The sequence below is a fragment of the Morone saxatilis genome, unplaced genomic scaffold, assembly GCF_004916995.1.
Source record: "Morone saxatilis isolate NCDOM2014 unplaced genomic scaffold, NCSU_SB_2.0 Contig14, whole genome shotgun sequence".
NCBI lineage: Eukaryota > Metazoa > Chordata > Actinopteri > Moronidae > Morone > Morone saxatilis.
Genome location: NW_023339696.1, coordinates 12,561,140 through 12,574,574, shown reverse-complemented (window position 1 = coordinate 12,574,574; position 13,435 = coordinate 12,561,140). Strand labels below are relative to the sequence as shown.

The window sequence follows — 13,435 nt, the reverse complement described above, 5'->3', positions numbered from 1 at the left end:
TAGCCTAATAGCCTAATTTGACAAGTTCGATGGAAGCAAGGCTCTTTGACAAGGATATATTCAGACAAGGATATATTCAAAATATTAATCTTATTAATGCTTTTCATATTGTCACATTCATATGATCGCTGTCATTAACTCTCTGGGCACAGGGTTTGCTATGTTGACAAATCCATTACAGCATGGAGATATTACTTAAATACTTAATACTTAAATAATACTACAATTTCTTATAATCTTGATAGAAGATGCAAATGTAGATAAATATAACAAGATTAACAGCATCACATTTAGGCAGTAAGATGATAAGGATTTTGTTTCTTTTCTTTATTTGTGAAATTGTTTGCTGGCTAATGGGCTTCCATTAAGACAAGAGATCAAAGAGACAACAACACACAGAAAATCAGTCAAAGAGGTATCAGTGATTCTGACCAACATGACAGCGACCAAGCTCCTTCCTGTCTTGTAGCCAATTCCCCAGCTGGAAATGGGTCAAAGTAACTCAGAATGAAGCAAGATGAAGCAAAAGTCACAATGAAAGAAACTCTTACGTGCACATACTAATGCGACACTTATCTTACTCGGACAGGAAATGTCTGCCTTTACTATTGCTGCACATGTCATTTTACTCTATGACACAGCTGTTATATTCTAATAGCATTCCAATTATAGTATGTGACTGTTATTCAGGTCTATTATGTTTAATAGTTGTGGAGGGATGACATTGCTGGGTCATAAAATGACCCATTTTTCACCACTTATAACTGTGAGGTGCCACAGCTTTCCTTATGACCCAAATAGTAAAACACAACCGCATAATGCCCTACAAATTCAAATCTGGGTCACACATACATACAACTCTATAACTTTCAGCAGTAAGTAATTTCTCAAAGTCATCCTGGATATTAGCGTCTGGTAATATCATCAACGCTACCACCCAGTAAGAGGCACGACAAAAGAAAATGTTCAATGAGCCTGACATCTAAATGAAGTCGCACTACAGCAACTCTTAATTAGGTCTACCCCTGGCTGTGTCACGGCAGCAGTGGTCTCTAATGAGAATTTGTCCCTGCAGTGTTTACCAGGTGTGTGTAATATGTGTGTGGGATGCAGGGGGCGATTAACCACTGAATCTGTCCTTTGAAGTGAACATATAGCAGTGAAAATATATAGGTCAGTGAGGTTTGGAAGATCAAGAGATCAAATCAAAAGACCATAACATTTCAACAACTACAGCAGAGACCAGCATGTGCCAACCCTGCTCCTGTGTGGTTTTGTGTATTTAAAAGACAATACACCTCTGATTATTTTAGTTTAGTTAACTACATCATAAACACAGTATGTGATCTGTGATGCTGTTCATCATGGGTGTCTATAATCCCTCTGTTTGCAGGCAGACAATAAGCAACTCAATAAACACTACACGTGCCATTACCAATATTAACTCACTCTTATCAGTGGTCAAACACTAAGTGAGCCTATGGCGAAATCGTTTAAGTTGCCAGGCTAATGACGCTTATGACTGGACGGAGACCTGTGGGTGACCGAGATCCTGATATCACAGGAATATGGGTCAGTGAAGTGGGAGAAAAAGATAGATCAGGGTGGGTTTTTATTTATTACCACAGAATGGCTGTGTGGATCTCATGCCTATATGTATTATGTTGATACTTATTGCAAAGACAGAATGCATTTGCACATGTTACCACCTGCATTTGTGAGGCACTAATGATGCCCAAACCTGTCCGTATTTTGTTAGGTTCCTGTTAATTAATCTAATTTCAACACTAAGTGCCATGTGTGCAGACAGGAAAGAGAGATACCCAGGATAGAAATGCATGACCTGAATACAACTCTTCACTGATGTACAGAATAGACATATAGTATGACTCAGTGCAGTCCATTAGACCATATTTGTGCCCATCATGCACACTAATGTTTAAACAGGTTGCCACGTGTCACTCTACATGCACACCACGTGTTCTGTCAATCTTGTAGATAAAAAGGTTGAATTTAGGTATAGGTGCTTAAGGTTGCTAGGTAGTATGTGTATGTGAAGCATTTATTCCCAGGCATCGCACAACTGATTTGTTTGTTCTGTGTATTAATGGCTTGTCTCTGACCTATTTAGTGGGAAATATAGATTATCAGGGGTTTCATTCAAAGGTCTGTGCAAATCCTGTGGGATCACTACATCTTTCCAATAAGATAAGTGGAAATAGAGAACTTCTGTTTCCTCAATATATTTTAATGACCAAGCACCCAAATAAATAAAAAGAAAACAGAAAACAACATGGCTAAGGCATGCTGTGTCATAAGGTACTAAAATATTTTATCTGCTTCGTTCGTTAAAATATTTACCTATGCATAAGAATGTGGGATTATTCCGTTTTTCAATATACTTTGAAACAGCTTTATTCCCAAAGTGTTTGCTATGAACACCAGCTAATGAAGCCTATTTGAAGCGGTGTTCAAAGATTACAAATATTTGTGCCAAATAATAAAGTAATCCCACTTTTGGAGGTCAAACTTTTTAGAAAATTATATTTTTTTGTATTATTATTATATTATTATTATTTATTTATTTAGAAGAATATAATATTACCACTTCATTGACATAGACAAAAACAAGCAAACAAACAAGGAACTAGAGGCATCAAAATGTGAAATATGAAAGGAAACAAAGGCAAAGATGAAAAAAAAAAATTCATTTTGTTGACTTCGCGTTATTTCCTGAAATTTTACTTACAAAACAAGGTTAACAACAATGCACAAGTTGCTCTCATTACACTCATATAACAAAAACAAAAAGCTGCGATCAACACGGGCAACGTGTGACGTAATCCCAGTATACATGACGTCAACTGTCTGCGCCGCGAAGACGGGAGCGTGATGGCGGTCGCTCAACAGAAGCAAGAGAAAGAGGGCGACGATTGCTCTCTGCTGCCTTTAGTTCATGACATTATAAAATGGTAAGGTTACTCATGTTCATATCCCTGTTACCTCTCTATTCACGGCTCCGTGAACGCCTCTTTATTGTCGTAAACAACCACTCTGCTGGAGTTGCTAAAGCTTGTTGTTAGCTATTAGATACAGCTAGGCTAAGTACAAAAAAAAAATGTCCAAAATAATAATAAAAACGTTTCCCCCGTGTTCGCCTTACTCTCTTCAAGCATGGACAAGGACAGCCAGGATGTCCACCAAGAACTGGCCAAGCTGAAGACGAAGATCCAGGAGGCTCGGGAGCAGATCTCCAACATGCCCGGGATCGACAGCAGTCCGCTGGAGCAGCAGCAGCAGCTGGCGACGCTGCGGGAGCAGGTCCGCACCAAGAACCAGCTGCTGCAGAAATACAAGAGTCTGTGCATGTTTGACGTGCCAAAAGCATCCTGAAACTGAAGACTGGATCACTGCACTGACTGCAGGAAGGACCGTTTCATCCTCATCATAAATGTGGGGTTCAAGATATGATGGAGGTTTAAATGAACAAGGACCTATCTTTGGACAGTGGCCCCCTTTTGTTCTTATTTTTTGGCTTTGAGAGAATGTAAACTTGGTTATGTAGTTTGTTTAATGTAGTGTTTCAGTGTATCATTTTCTTATCTTGGAATATCCCTATTGTGTAATAAAACGAACTGATGAAGAACTGAGTGGCTTATAGCCTTTTTAATTTGCCTAATATTCATGCATATTCATTTTGGCTAAGCCTGTGGTCTTCATCATTAATGAGACAAATTTTTCACACAAGCTACTGCAAAGCGATCATTCATTATGTGTGTTGCTTTTAGATTTGAGGAGTTAAGGTTATTCCGAATCTAATCCCTCAATAGTGGAATTAATGTAACCATGCACATTTAAGAGCTGGTGGCAGAAAGGGCTGAGATTGTTAACAGTTGAATGTGAGTGAAAGTGCTGTGTGGAGCATGTCCAGGGTCCCTAATGTGTCCTCAATTTAGTATGTTGCAGTTTTAACATAGTTTACCTGCCGTGAACAGGCAACATATATATATTTTCCATTAGAGGGAACTGTGTGCAGTGTTTGATGTGACTTCATTGAGTTTTGCTTGAAAGAAAGGAGAAGAGGAAGACAGACTATGAAAGTAACAAGTGGTTTTATTTTCTCTTTTGTGAAAAAGGTGGACCTAGACATAATAAATACACATTCAGAATCAAATTTGTTCATAATGCAACATTCAAGTTCCAAGTTTTTGAGAGAGAGAAAAAAAAATAGCTAAATGTAAACATTTTTTCCTCATGTGCCATTCTCGGCAAGCTAATGTAGAGGCAGATTGTACAGCATTGTCAGAGCATCTCTACTGCATCACTACACGGGGTCTCTGAGAAGAGCCACTTGCCCCATGTGTCACTGTCGCCTCAGAGGCTAAGTCTACTTTTTTTTTTCCCCGGCTGATGTGCCTGTATGCAGGGCGGCTTGTCTCCTCATCAGCACTGGAAAGTCTAAGAGAAAGTCTCTTGCACGCAGGCAAAGAAAAAAGTGTCAGCATATGGTGCAGCCTTTGTCTTTGGTCTGGCTGCCTCCTACAGCTTTCTCCTTTATGTACATCAAGTCACTGTGCACGCTGGGTCTCCGCGCAAACGGCGCCACAATCCCGTACGCGTTCCCATCTTTACACTTCTTGTTCCTGAAGGACTTTCTGTGAAGAACCTCGCTGCACTGCAGGGAAACTTTGCAGTGCCGATCGGGGCTCATTTCATTCGGCAGCTTGGCCATGGTAAAGAGAGTCTGAAACATTTGGTCTACGTTGGTGTTCTTCTTTGCTGAGATTTCAAAGTAAGCGCAGTGCTCGTCTCCGCCGACCAGCCGCTCGATCTCGTCCTCCTGCACCTCACGATAAAAGTCTTTGTCACACTTGTTGCCGCAGATGACCAGCGGGACGTCCACGTTCTCCTTGGTTTTGTTTCGCAGGCAGGACTTGGTCTCATAAATCTGGTGCTTCAGGCGCTGCACCTCCTGGAAGGAGTCTCTGTTATCCAGGCTGAACACCAAGATGAACACATCACCTGGAAGACACAAGAGAAGACAGGTTGAGTGCCAAATAATAACCATTTAATAGCCAGTGAACTTTGTAAAGAAGTCAAACAGTTATGAGTTCGGAGTTATTTTAATGCTCAACTCACCGGTAAGAATTGAAAGTCTCCTCATTGCAGGGAAGGGATGATTTCCAGATGTGTCCAAAATGTCAAGCTGGTAAACGTCTCCCTTGATGCTGTAGAGTTTCCTATGAAAGTCCTCAATAGTGGGCGTATACTGGTCATCAAACCTCTCGTTCAGAAACCGAGAGATGATGGCTGTCTTCCCAACTTTCGTGGAGCCCAGGATCACCATCCTGTGGCAATTCTTGGCCGGTATGTCGAACTCGTTCTCGGATGGTGACATTTTCTTAATCATGCTTGCGGTAGCTGCACCCGGAGGTCGATGGTGCTTTAGCAAGAGATTATTTTTATATCCTTTCCAGTGATGTGAGGAGGTCTAACCTCGTTGTGTCTCTGAAGCCAGAGGAAGAGCAGGCTGAGAATTTATGGGGGAAGTTTGCCGCGCCTCCTCCATGCGTCATGCGTCACGCTCGAGCTTGGGGAGCTGGAGCAAGACCCGAAATTATTACTATGGCTGTTTGTGTGCGTCAGCCCAGTCCACCCCCCATTTACAGAAAACGGGGAAGAAATTGACTTGTTTTCAAATAAGACTGCTTAATTTGTTAATCATTTGCCACAAATTAACCGTCTATCAAATGGCGATAATTGAAATAATTTGACATTTTTATAATCATAAAATGACAAGCACGGTATGCACACGATTGCTTGTGTGCATCATATTAATATAGACTTTCAATTCATTAGACAAATGCTTCTCACGTTCACCTCTTGTGTGCGCGCACCAAAGCAGCCTTTACTTTGTTTTGTCGCTGTAAAAGTACAGTCATCTTCAGCCACAGTCAGATTTCTTGCGAACATCGGCTTCATGTTTCGTCAATCATTAGTAAACTGACTGTCCCTCAGGAGAAAGCAACTGGAATATGTGGGGTTAGGAGAAGGGAGGTGGCGCAGCGGTGCACACAAGACATGGTATAGAGAAAGAACTGGGCTTTTTATTCTTTTAATTCCTATGTTTTCCCACATGTGTGACTTTGTCAGCTTATTGCTACGCCGTATAACTACTAATTTAAGGTTGATATTATACTGTTGCATTCTGTGTCACTATATGCATATATCGTTTTCATGTTTTAAACTGCTTTTCTATTATTGTTATTGTCCTATGTGTACTTTTCTGGGTTTTAAATATATATTACTGCTTTTATTAATTTAATATTGTCATGTTTTTTTAATAAGATTTTACTTAGATTTCTCAATTTATAGAATATACACTTCCCACATTGACAAAAAAAAACACCCACCATCCTAAGACAAAGCAAAACAAGACAAAACTTAACACCCATATTCACCTCACAGATCAAATAAACAAGCTCAACCTCAGTATCTTTTTATCTGATCAACTTAAAGGACATATGTTAAATATAAATAAACATACAAATACGTCTTATATAACTTAAATACCTTTCCTATCTATCGGTACACCCATCTTTCATCCATCACCAACTGGAACTTCAATAACAAAACCATCCTTTAGGTTTCAAACACTCAGTTGTTACATTCTAGACAGAATTATTTGTGCACCTGTCTTACTTTCTAACAAAGAAACAAAACACATTTTATTATTTCTATTTTTCATGTCCATTATTGGCTAATTGTTTGTTTATGTTTGTGTTTTCATCCCCTTTCAATCGTCTGTAAAGCACTTTGAAATGCCCTAACCTGTATGAAGGGTGTTCAAACGAAATTTGATTTAATTTGATATCAAATAAAATACTCTTTCTTTGATCATTATACTGTATGTCACAGTCCTCATAGTAGTAAAACAACAATAGGGAAGTAAATAAGTCTACATTTTCCTTTATTCAAGGTAAAAAGCTTCATTATTGTATTAAAATGTTTTTTTCAAGAGTGATGGCCAAAAGAGCTGCATAAAAACATTGTTACAACAATAAATATAATAAAAACAAAGTAAACAGGCTATGACAACTGTCACATGGTATAAGAAATAATTGTCCATTCAAGATGAATAAATATGAGTTTCAGTTTCTTCTAAAAAGTGAATAAATTCAGAGGAAGTGGAAGTCCTTGAGAATGTTTAGGGTTAAAAAAGATATTTAATTAATTCATTCACCATCCATCCAAAAATACTAGCTCATCATCTCTGCTATAGGCAACAATGTACACAACATCACTGACAAAAAACCAACAACTGAAGAACAGCTGGGTGTAACTGGTGCTTAGAAGCCATCGAATCCAATTTGTATTGACTTTCTCCCATGTGTTAATTGAAGTACCCCACAGACAGTCTAAAGATAGAGCTCTCTGTTTGTGACTCAAACTCTGGTCATCCACTTTGACACCTTAAGCACCTTTTACTTATTTTCTCACCTGTGAATCAGTGCAGACAGAGAAAATTACTTCTAAAAGAGACAGTCTATGATTCATGTGCTACTCGTGCTGTTGAGTGTCAATGTCAGCATCGACTATAATAGCTAATCAATATTATTATTAATGTATTATTTCTGAAACTTTTGCCCATGAGTTTCATATTATTTCCTGCATGTGCTGATGTTTTATGGGCTTTATTTTTATGTGTACTTTACAAACTATACAGAAGAAAAAGAGATAATACATACATGTAGATTTTATCCATCACATGTCCTTTTAAAGGGCATATGAAGACCATAAACCAACAATGGAAAGGCTATGATTATCATAAAACTGCACCTCCTTTAAATCATTATTTTTTTATTTGAGATAACCTGTGGCATTCAATGTCCATTTTGACAGCTGTTGGTGCTGGATTGCTGTCAGTGTGCCAAGATTCCCTGTATTTACAAATCTGCATCATCACTAGATTAATTTGAAGCAAGACAGCTGTCAGCAAAGTTCAGAAGGATGACATTTAAATGATTCATTGTTCCCTGTCTCCATATATCTCTTACCCTCTATGCTCTAAAAAAATAAAAAATATTATTACTCATAATAATGGTTACACAATATCCACAACAAGTTTAATAAAAACTTAAAGTTTTTGTATTTATCTTAATTTCATATGAAACCTAAAACTTTCCAGCGCTGATGACCTTTTTTAGCCTTCTGTGGGGCATTGGGGGTGAAATCAGATAGGTGTACTTAAGCCTGGTTGTTCATGCGATGGGTTTGTGTAACCAGGGTGGAGTGGACCAGTGCTACACCCTTGACTATTGGTCAGTAATTAAGCCAGTGTGTTCCCAGCGCTGCTTACAACAGAACACGTGCAGAATGGCTTGTTCAGCAAGGCACTGCTATAACACTGCCCTGCAAAAAACATAATGGAGGGAATATCATGCATAATCTCATCTACAGGGAAACACATCCTTACTTACTGTTTCTCTATGCATTTTAAATAGCTGTTGCCATGAGTTTTAATAAAATAATTATTAAGTTGCTCTGTATCTAGCATATACCCAGATAGTTTATACAATGAATTCAAAAATGTCCAATAATCAACTTAATATGGCTGATGATTCAAAAGCATGGTTTTTGGATTTGACAAATGATTCCGTTTCTTGGTAACAGCTGACATAGAACAGGTCATGGCAAAAACAGAGACCAACATCAACATGTTCACTCTGTTGAACTACAATGACAAATGCACAGACCCTGGCTGCTCACCTGAGAACCAGCTCAGGGTCAGCCAATCCTAGAAAACACAAACATGGATGTGTCTCTTAGGCACAACCTCTTTGTCTGTGTGCGTTTTGATTCTTCAGTCTTGAATCATGTTTGTATCCCAGCAGTTTGCAGCCTGTTCTGTTACATAGTTGGACCTCGACACATGCACTGTCCTGGCAACGTGGCTCTCAAGCGGAGTAAACACACCAGCTGCAGCCCACTCAGGCCATGGCCGATCATACGCATTAGACTAATTTCCTTCTCAGCCATGTTTGCCTTCATCAATTAGTAAAGAGGACAGAGAAGACTGAAAAAAGATGCTGTGGCCCCTCTGCGAGGACACAGTGCTTCACAGCTGATGTGAAAACAAAATTATGTGTTTTTGATCTGGTGAAGTGATTAAACCAGTGGCAGAACATCTACATCTTAGATCTTCGTTTTCAGTATAGGCACACCAAAGCTTTATTGTGAAGGAACCAGTTGTGTAAAAAAAATATGAAATAGGACCATGGATCGTCTCCTTCTTTATGTCATTGAAAATGCCATAAACACTGAGGATGCAGCTGAGACAGACTGTGGACGAGCAGTCTGAGAGTCTTTTTGCTGAGAGGAGCTCCAGAGATTTTTTTAATAGCGTTTTGTGGTTTGACTTTATTTGCAATTTCATGAATGAAACATTACATGGCAGAAGAAGAAACACACTGAATGATAGCAGTGACGCATTTGTTATCAAAGCACATATGCTAGAAATCTGATAGCAGACAGAACAGACAGATATTTTTTGCATCGTGTCTTCACCCTGGCTCCTTGTGATGGCATGTCACACATGAACCGCCACGTGTGCGTAACATGCTTGGCACATGTGAGTAGTGAAGGATGTGATTTACACTCAACGAGAGCATACGTGTGGTAAATGTATAAGTGCCTTTGCATATGTGTGTGTACAGTATGTGTCTGTGTGATTGTGTTGGTGGAGATTTGCAGAAACAACCCACACTGACTTGGCTTTAGGCTTCTGGGGTTGTTTTTTGGCCCCACAAGAGGCAACATGGATCAAAATGTCAGTGTAGAAACATCTCCTGACGGCAGTGGTTCTCAATTTATTTGATGTCAAGGACCCCCAGATTGATACAAATTAGGCAGAAAAACGTTATGTGATAAGATGTCGTCTGAGGGAGCTCCATCTGATAAGATTTAGTTATTCTATATCTGTCTGTTCTGTAGCACACATTTCAACACAAAAAAGTGAAATATTGTTTTTAATTTGAATTAAATAATGTTTTCAGTTAATTGATTCCAAAATTGCAAAAAAAAACTACCATAACTCTTGAACCATTTCTGCAATTGAAATCAGATTTGGTGATTTGGTGACATATGCACAAATCACCTCCAAGCGGTCCTGCAAAATGTATTAATTTCACCTATTTGTGACATTACAGAACTCAATTGTCATGAGTATGATGCACTTATTTAAAAACATCACAGTGACATACCCATCCATTAGTGTGAGAGTTATGACGCAGATTGAGACCCAGATGTAAATTAGAATGTCTATTTTTGATGGTATGTGGCCACAAAGTAGTTGATGCATCCCAATATTCTATCAGGTGCGTTGGCAAAAAACAAATATAGACACCTGATTCAGCACAGGTGTGGGTCCCAGAGCAAGCCCAGACTTGCGTCAGATGTGTACATGCTGATATAACTGATGGTGGGGCTTGCAGGTGCTTTTTTCCTGATACTATTTTTCTAAAAAAAGTGGTTTGTCCAGCCTTGCGGAAGGTTCGTGCTCCCTGAGGACTTTCTAGTAACATGCAATGTACACTATGTGTTCTTCCTTAGTATGATCACTAGATAAGGTAAACTGTGGCAAAGAGTAAGGCCATTGTATAGATTTGTTTTGTTCACTTCCATCAGTTCAACATTTATGAACTCACTAGAGTTACAGTTACAAAACTCCATTAAATTAGCTGTTTTTGAGTCTGTGTCATTTTTTTTTGCATGCCCCACTTTGCTTGCAACTAACTAAATATAAAAAATGCATTAAAACCAACTTTTCCACCCTGATTCAAACCAAAGACAAAATACCATATGTGTAATAAGGTGTCTGGCCTATTATAGTCAGCTGTTATTATTGTTACAACCAAGAAAAGGAAGTTCTAACAAGTTACATTTTCCATATTCACAAATAAATCATTTGTCTCTCTGCAGAATCACCACTTTTTCAGTTGAATTCAATGCAATCAAATCTGCCACTATGGAGAGGTGCTTGAGCTTGATACATTCAGTCTTCCCCGGAGAGGCCACCTGATCTTGTACACTGATGGAAGGAGGGGTCCTTCTATGTTTACATGGCGTGAGACCCGGGGCTGTTGCGTGTTAGGCTGGGCCATCTTGTAGAGAAACTGTTGAATGAAGCATGAGCCTGTGGTTTCCAATACAAAGGCTTCAGGTTTCAGAGCCAATCAGAGTTCTGGCCTCAATTCAGGTTTAGTTTGCCAACCACCTGTATGTTTTGATAAACCGGCGATCTGTCAACTCTGTCATTATCTGTGACATGCAACCTGATGTCTGACTCCCTGCATGACGTACAACCTGAGGTTGTAAATGCGTGAAGCAAAACTTTACACTGTATGACTATATGGCAGCCATGCGCAAATAGTGTGACACCTGTGTTTTTAGTATTTTATGTTCCTGACATGTTTTACAGAGTGCACCAATTTCATCTCACTTTGAGGGGAAAAATAATTGTGTTTGATCTGTCTATGTGTATTTTCCGATTTCTAACCGGTGGATGGTGGTTCAGAGAGTTATCCATGTCTGACCAAACTGGGATTCTTCTGAGCAGCTGGTTATTTTCCTAATGGACTGAGAATCATTGAACTCACAGACAAACACATCTGACTATGTGGATCTCAGGAACTCACCTTACAGAGGGATGTCAATCAGATCAATATACATGCTTGCTTCTTGAAACAAACCAGAAGGACAGGCTAATCCCCAACACTATCAACCAGCATTAAAGCCTCCTCTTTGCTATATGGAGCTTAATTGTATGTTTCATTTTGCAAGAAATCCAGCCAGCTGTTGCAGGCATCTCTTTTCAGCAAAAACATAAATAAATATGTCCTTATTGGAGACCAAAACAGAGCTAAAAGAATAGTGAATATAGTAATAGTAATATAATATACCTTATATTCATCAGGTGGCTAGAGATACAAATGAACAAATGAATGTTAATGTTGCTTCATGTCTGCTGGATGTATAAATAAGCAACTGTTTGCTAACATGTTTGTCTTATCAACTTCATAAGGCAATAAAAATGTGTGTCAATATAGCTAGATTTATTGCCAAGTGGCAGAAAAATCAGCTTGTGCAGATTTAATGACACACCTTCTGGTTGTAGTTGTAGCATGCAACAGTTCCAAACAATGTGTTTTCTTTTTATCCAGCCATACTTAATTTAAATGTAATAACCTTTGCAACTTAATTTTGTTGTTTTGTGTTAAATCTGAAAAATTTTCCTCTAAAATGTTTCAGAAAAACAAACAATCCTCAAATGATAGGTCTGTAGTGACAAAATGACAAAATGTTTCACGTACCAAATGTCATGTTGTTGAAAATTCCCACTCAGGTTTATCATTCAGTGAACTGTGAACATGACATGAGGTTCTGATAACAAATATTAACGCTTATGTAACGCACAGTCAATTTTTTAGGTGAATATCCATTTAGAGCTGTGTGTTATAGATGTAACATTAGATGATTTGTTTCCTTGTGAGTCTTCAGACAAAGGAGCTCAGTGAAAAGCCCTTTTGGAAAATCTGCCGTTGGTGCTTTAATGTGTCCATGAGGCATTCTGCAGACTTGTATTAGAGGTAATGGTCAATTCTAAACCTGTGTTACTTCACCGTGCAGTGTAGTTGGTAAATGTGACTACCCCTGAGTGATCTTATAAATGTTTAACCTTAGACGTCAGTGAGCTGCTGCCCTTTGCAGCACCGTTTACGTAACTCTAATAGCTTCACGCAGAGACAAAAAAGAGAGGGAGGGAGCAAGAAAGGAGTGAGAGAAAAGTAGCAAGTCTCTAGCATGGATTGATATATTACCTTCCAGGAAGTTGGATCCCCCCAACAAATATTACATAAACTCCTCACCAGGTACCTGAACTGGTATATGAAACATCTAAGATACCTGGGCTGTGTGTAGAATTGTATTAAACTATGAATTAAAACTACATGTAGTGCATACTCAAAAGTGGGGCCGATGCAGTTTGTTCAAAGAAATATTTGTATAAATCAAAATTTTTGCGAATTTGAACCGTGGTTGCCAGGTGGTGACTGCAATGACACCCATTTGACACCCAAAAAGCTCTCCCTCTAACGCTGCATTAGCTGATAGCAGATCTCCAAAAGGTTGTGCGTCACGGCAGCATCACACAATCCATCACGGTTTAATGCACACCTTGTCGGGATTACCCACGCTAAAAGCCTACTCATTACTCACTGTATCCAACAAAGCATTTTATAATACAAAAAGTGAAATTTTAAACCAATTTTGAGATTGATCCCGGTATAAGTTTTGTCACAATTACTATTATAGCTCTTTTTAAATGTCTACATTCAAGCCTTGTATGAAAGAATATCTTTCTAGGTGCTGCGACTCA

At 38.8% G+C, this 13,435-nt stretch overlaps 2 protein-coding genes across 2 annotated transcripts; one reads left to right on the top strand and one right to left on the bottom strand.

The window, feature by feature from the left end:
* Positions 1-2,838: 2,838 nt before the first annotated feature.
* med9 (mediator complex subunit 9) lies at positions 2,839-3,647 on the top strand. The gene is made up of 2 exons (XM_035655609.1): positions 2,839-2,972; positions 3,174-3,647. Exons 1-2 carry the CDS (start codon positions 2,893-2,895, stop codon positions 3,391-3,393), a joined length of 300 nt encoding a protein of 99 aa, XP_035511502.1. The 5' UTR covers positions 2,839-2,892; the 3' UTR covers positions 3,394-3,647.
* Positions 3,648-4,101: 454 nt separating this feature from the next.
* LOC118323598 (dexamethasone-induced Ras-related protein 1-like) lies at positions 4,102-5,496 on the bottom strand. Its single transcript, XM_035655608.1, has 2 exons — positions 5,140-5,496; positions 4,102-5,022 (listed from the first exon to the last, which is right to left on the bottom strand). The coding sequence occupies exons 1-2, from the start codon at positions 5,408-5,410 to the stop codon at positions 4,499-4,501; spliced, it is 795 nt and encodes a 264-aa protein (XP_035511501.1). The 5' UTR covers positions 5,411-5,496; the 3' UTR covers positions 4,102-4,498.
* Between the last annotated feature and the right edge of the window lie 7,939 nt (positions 5,497-13,435).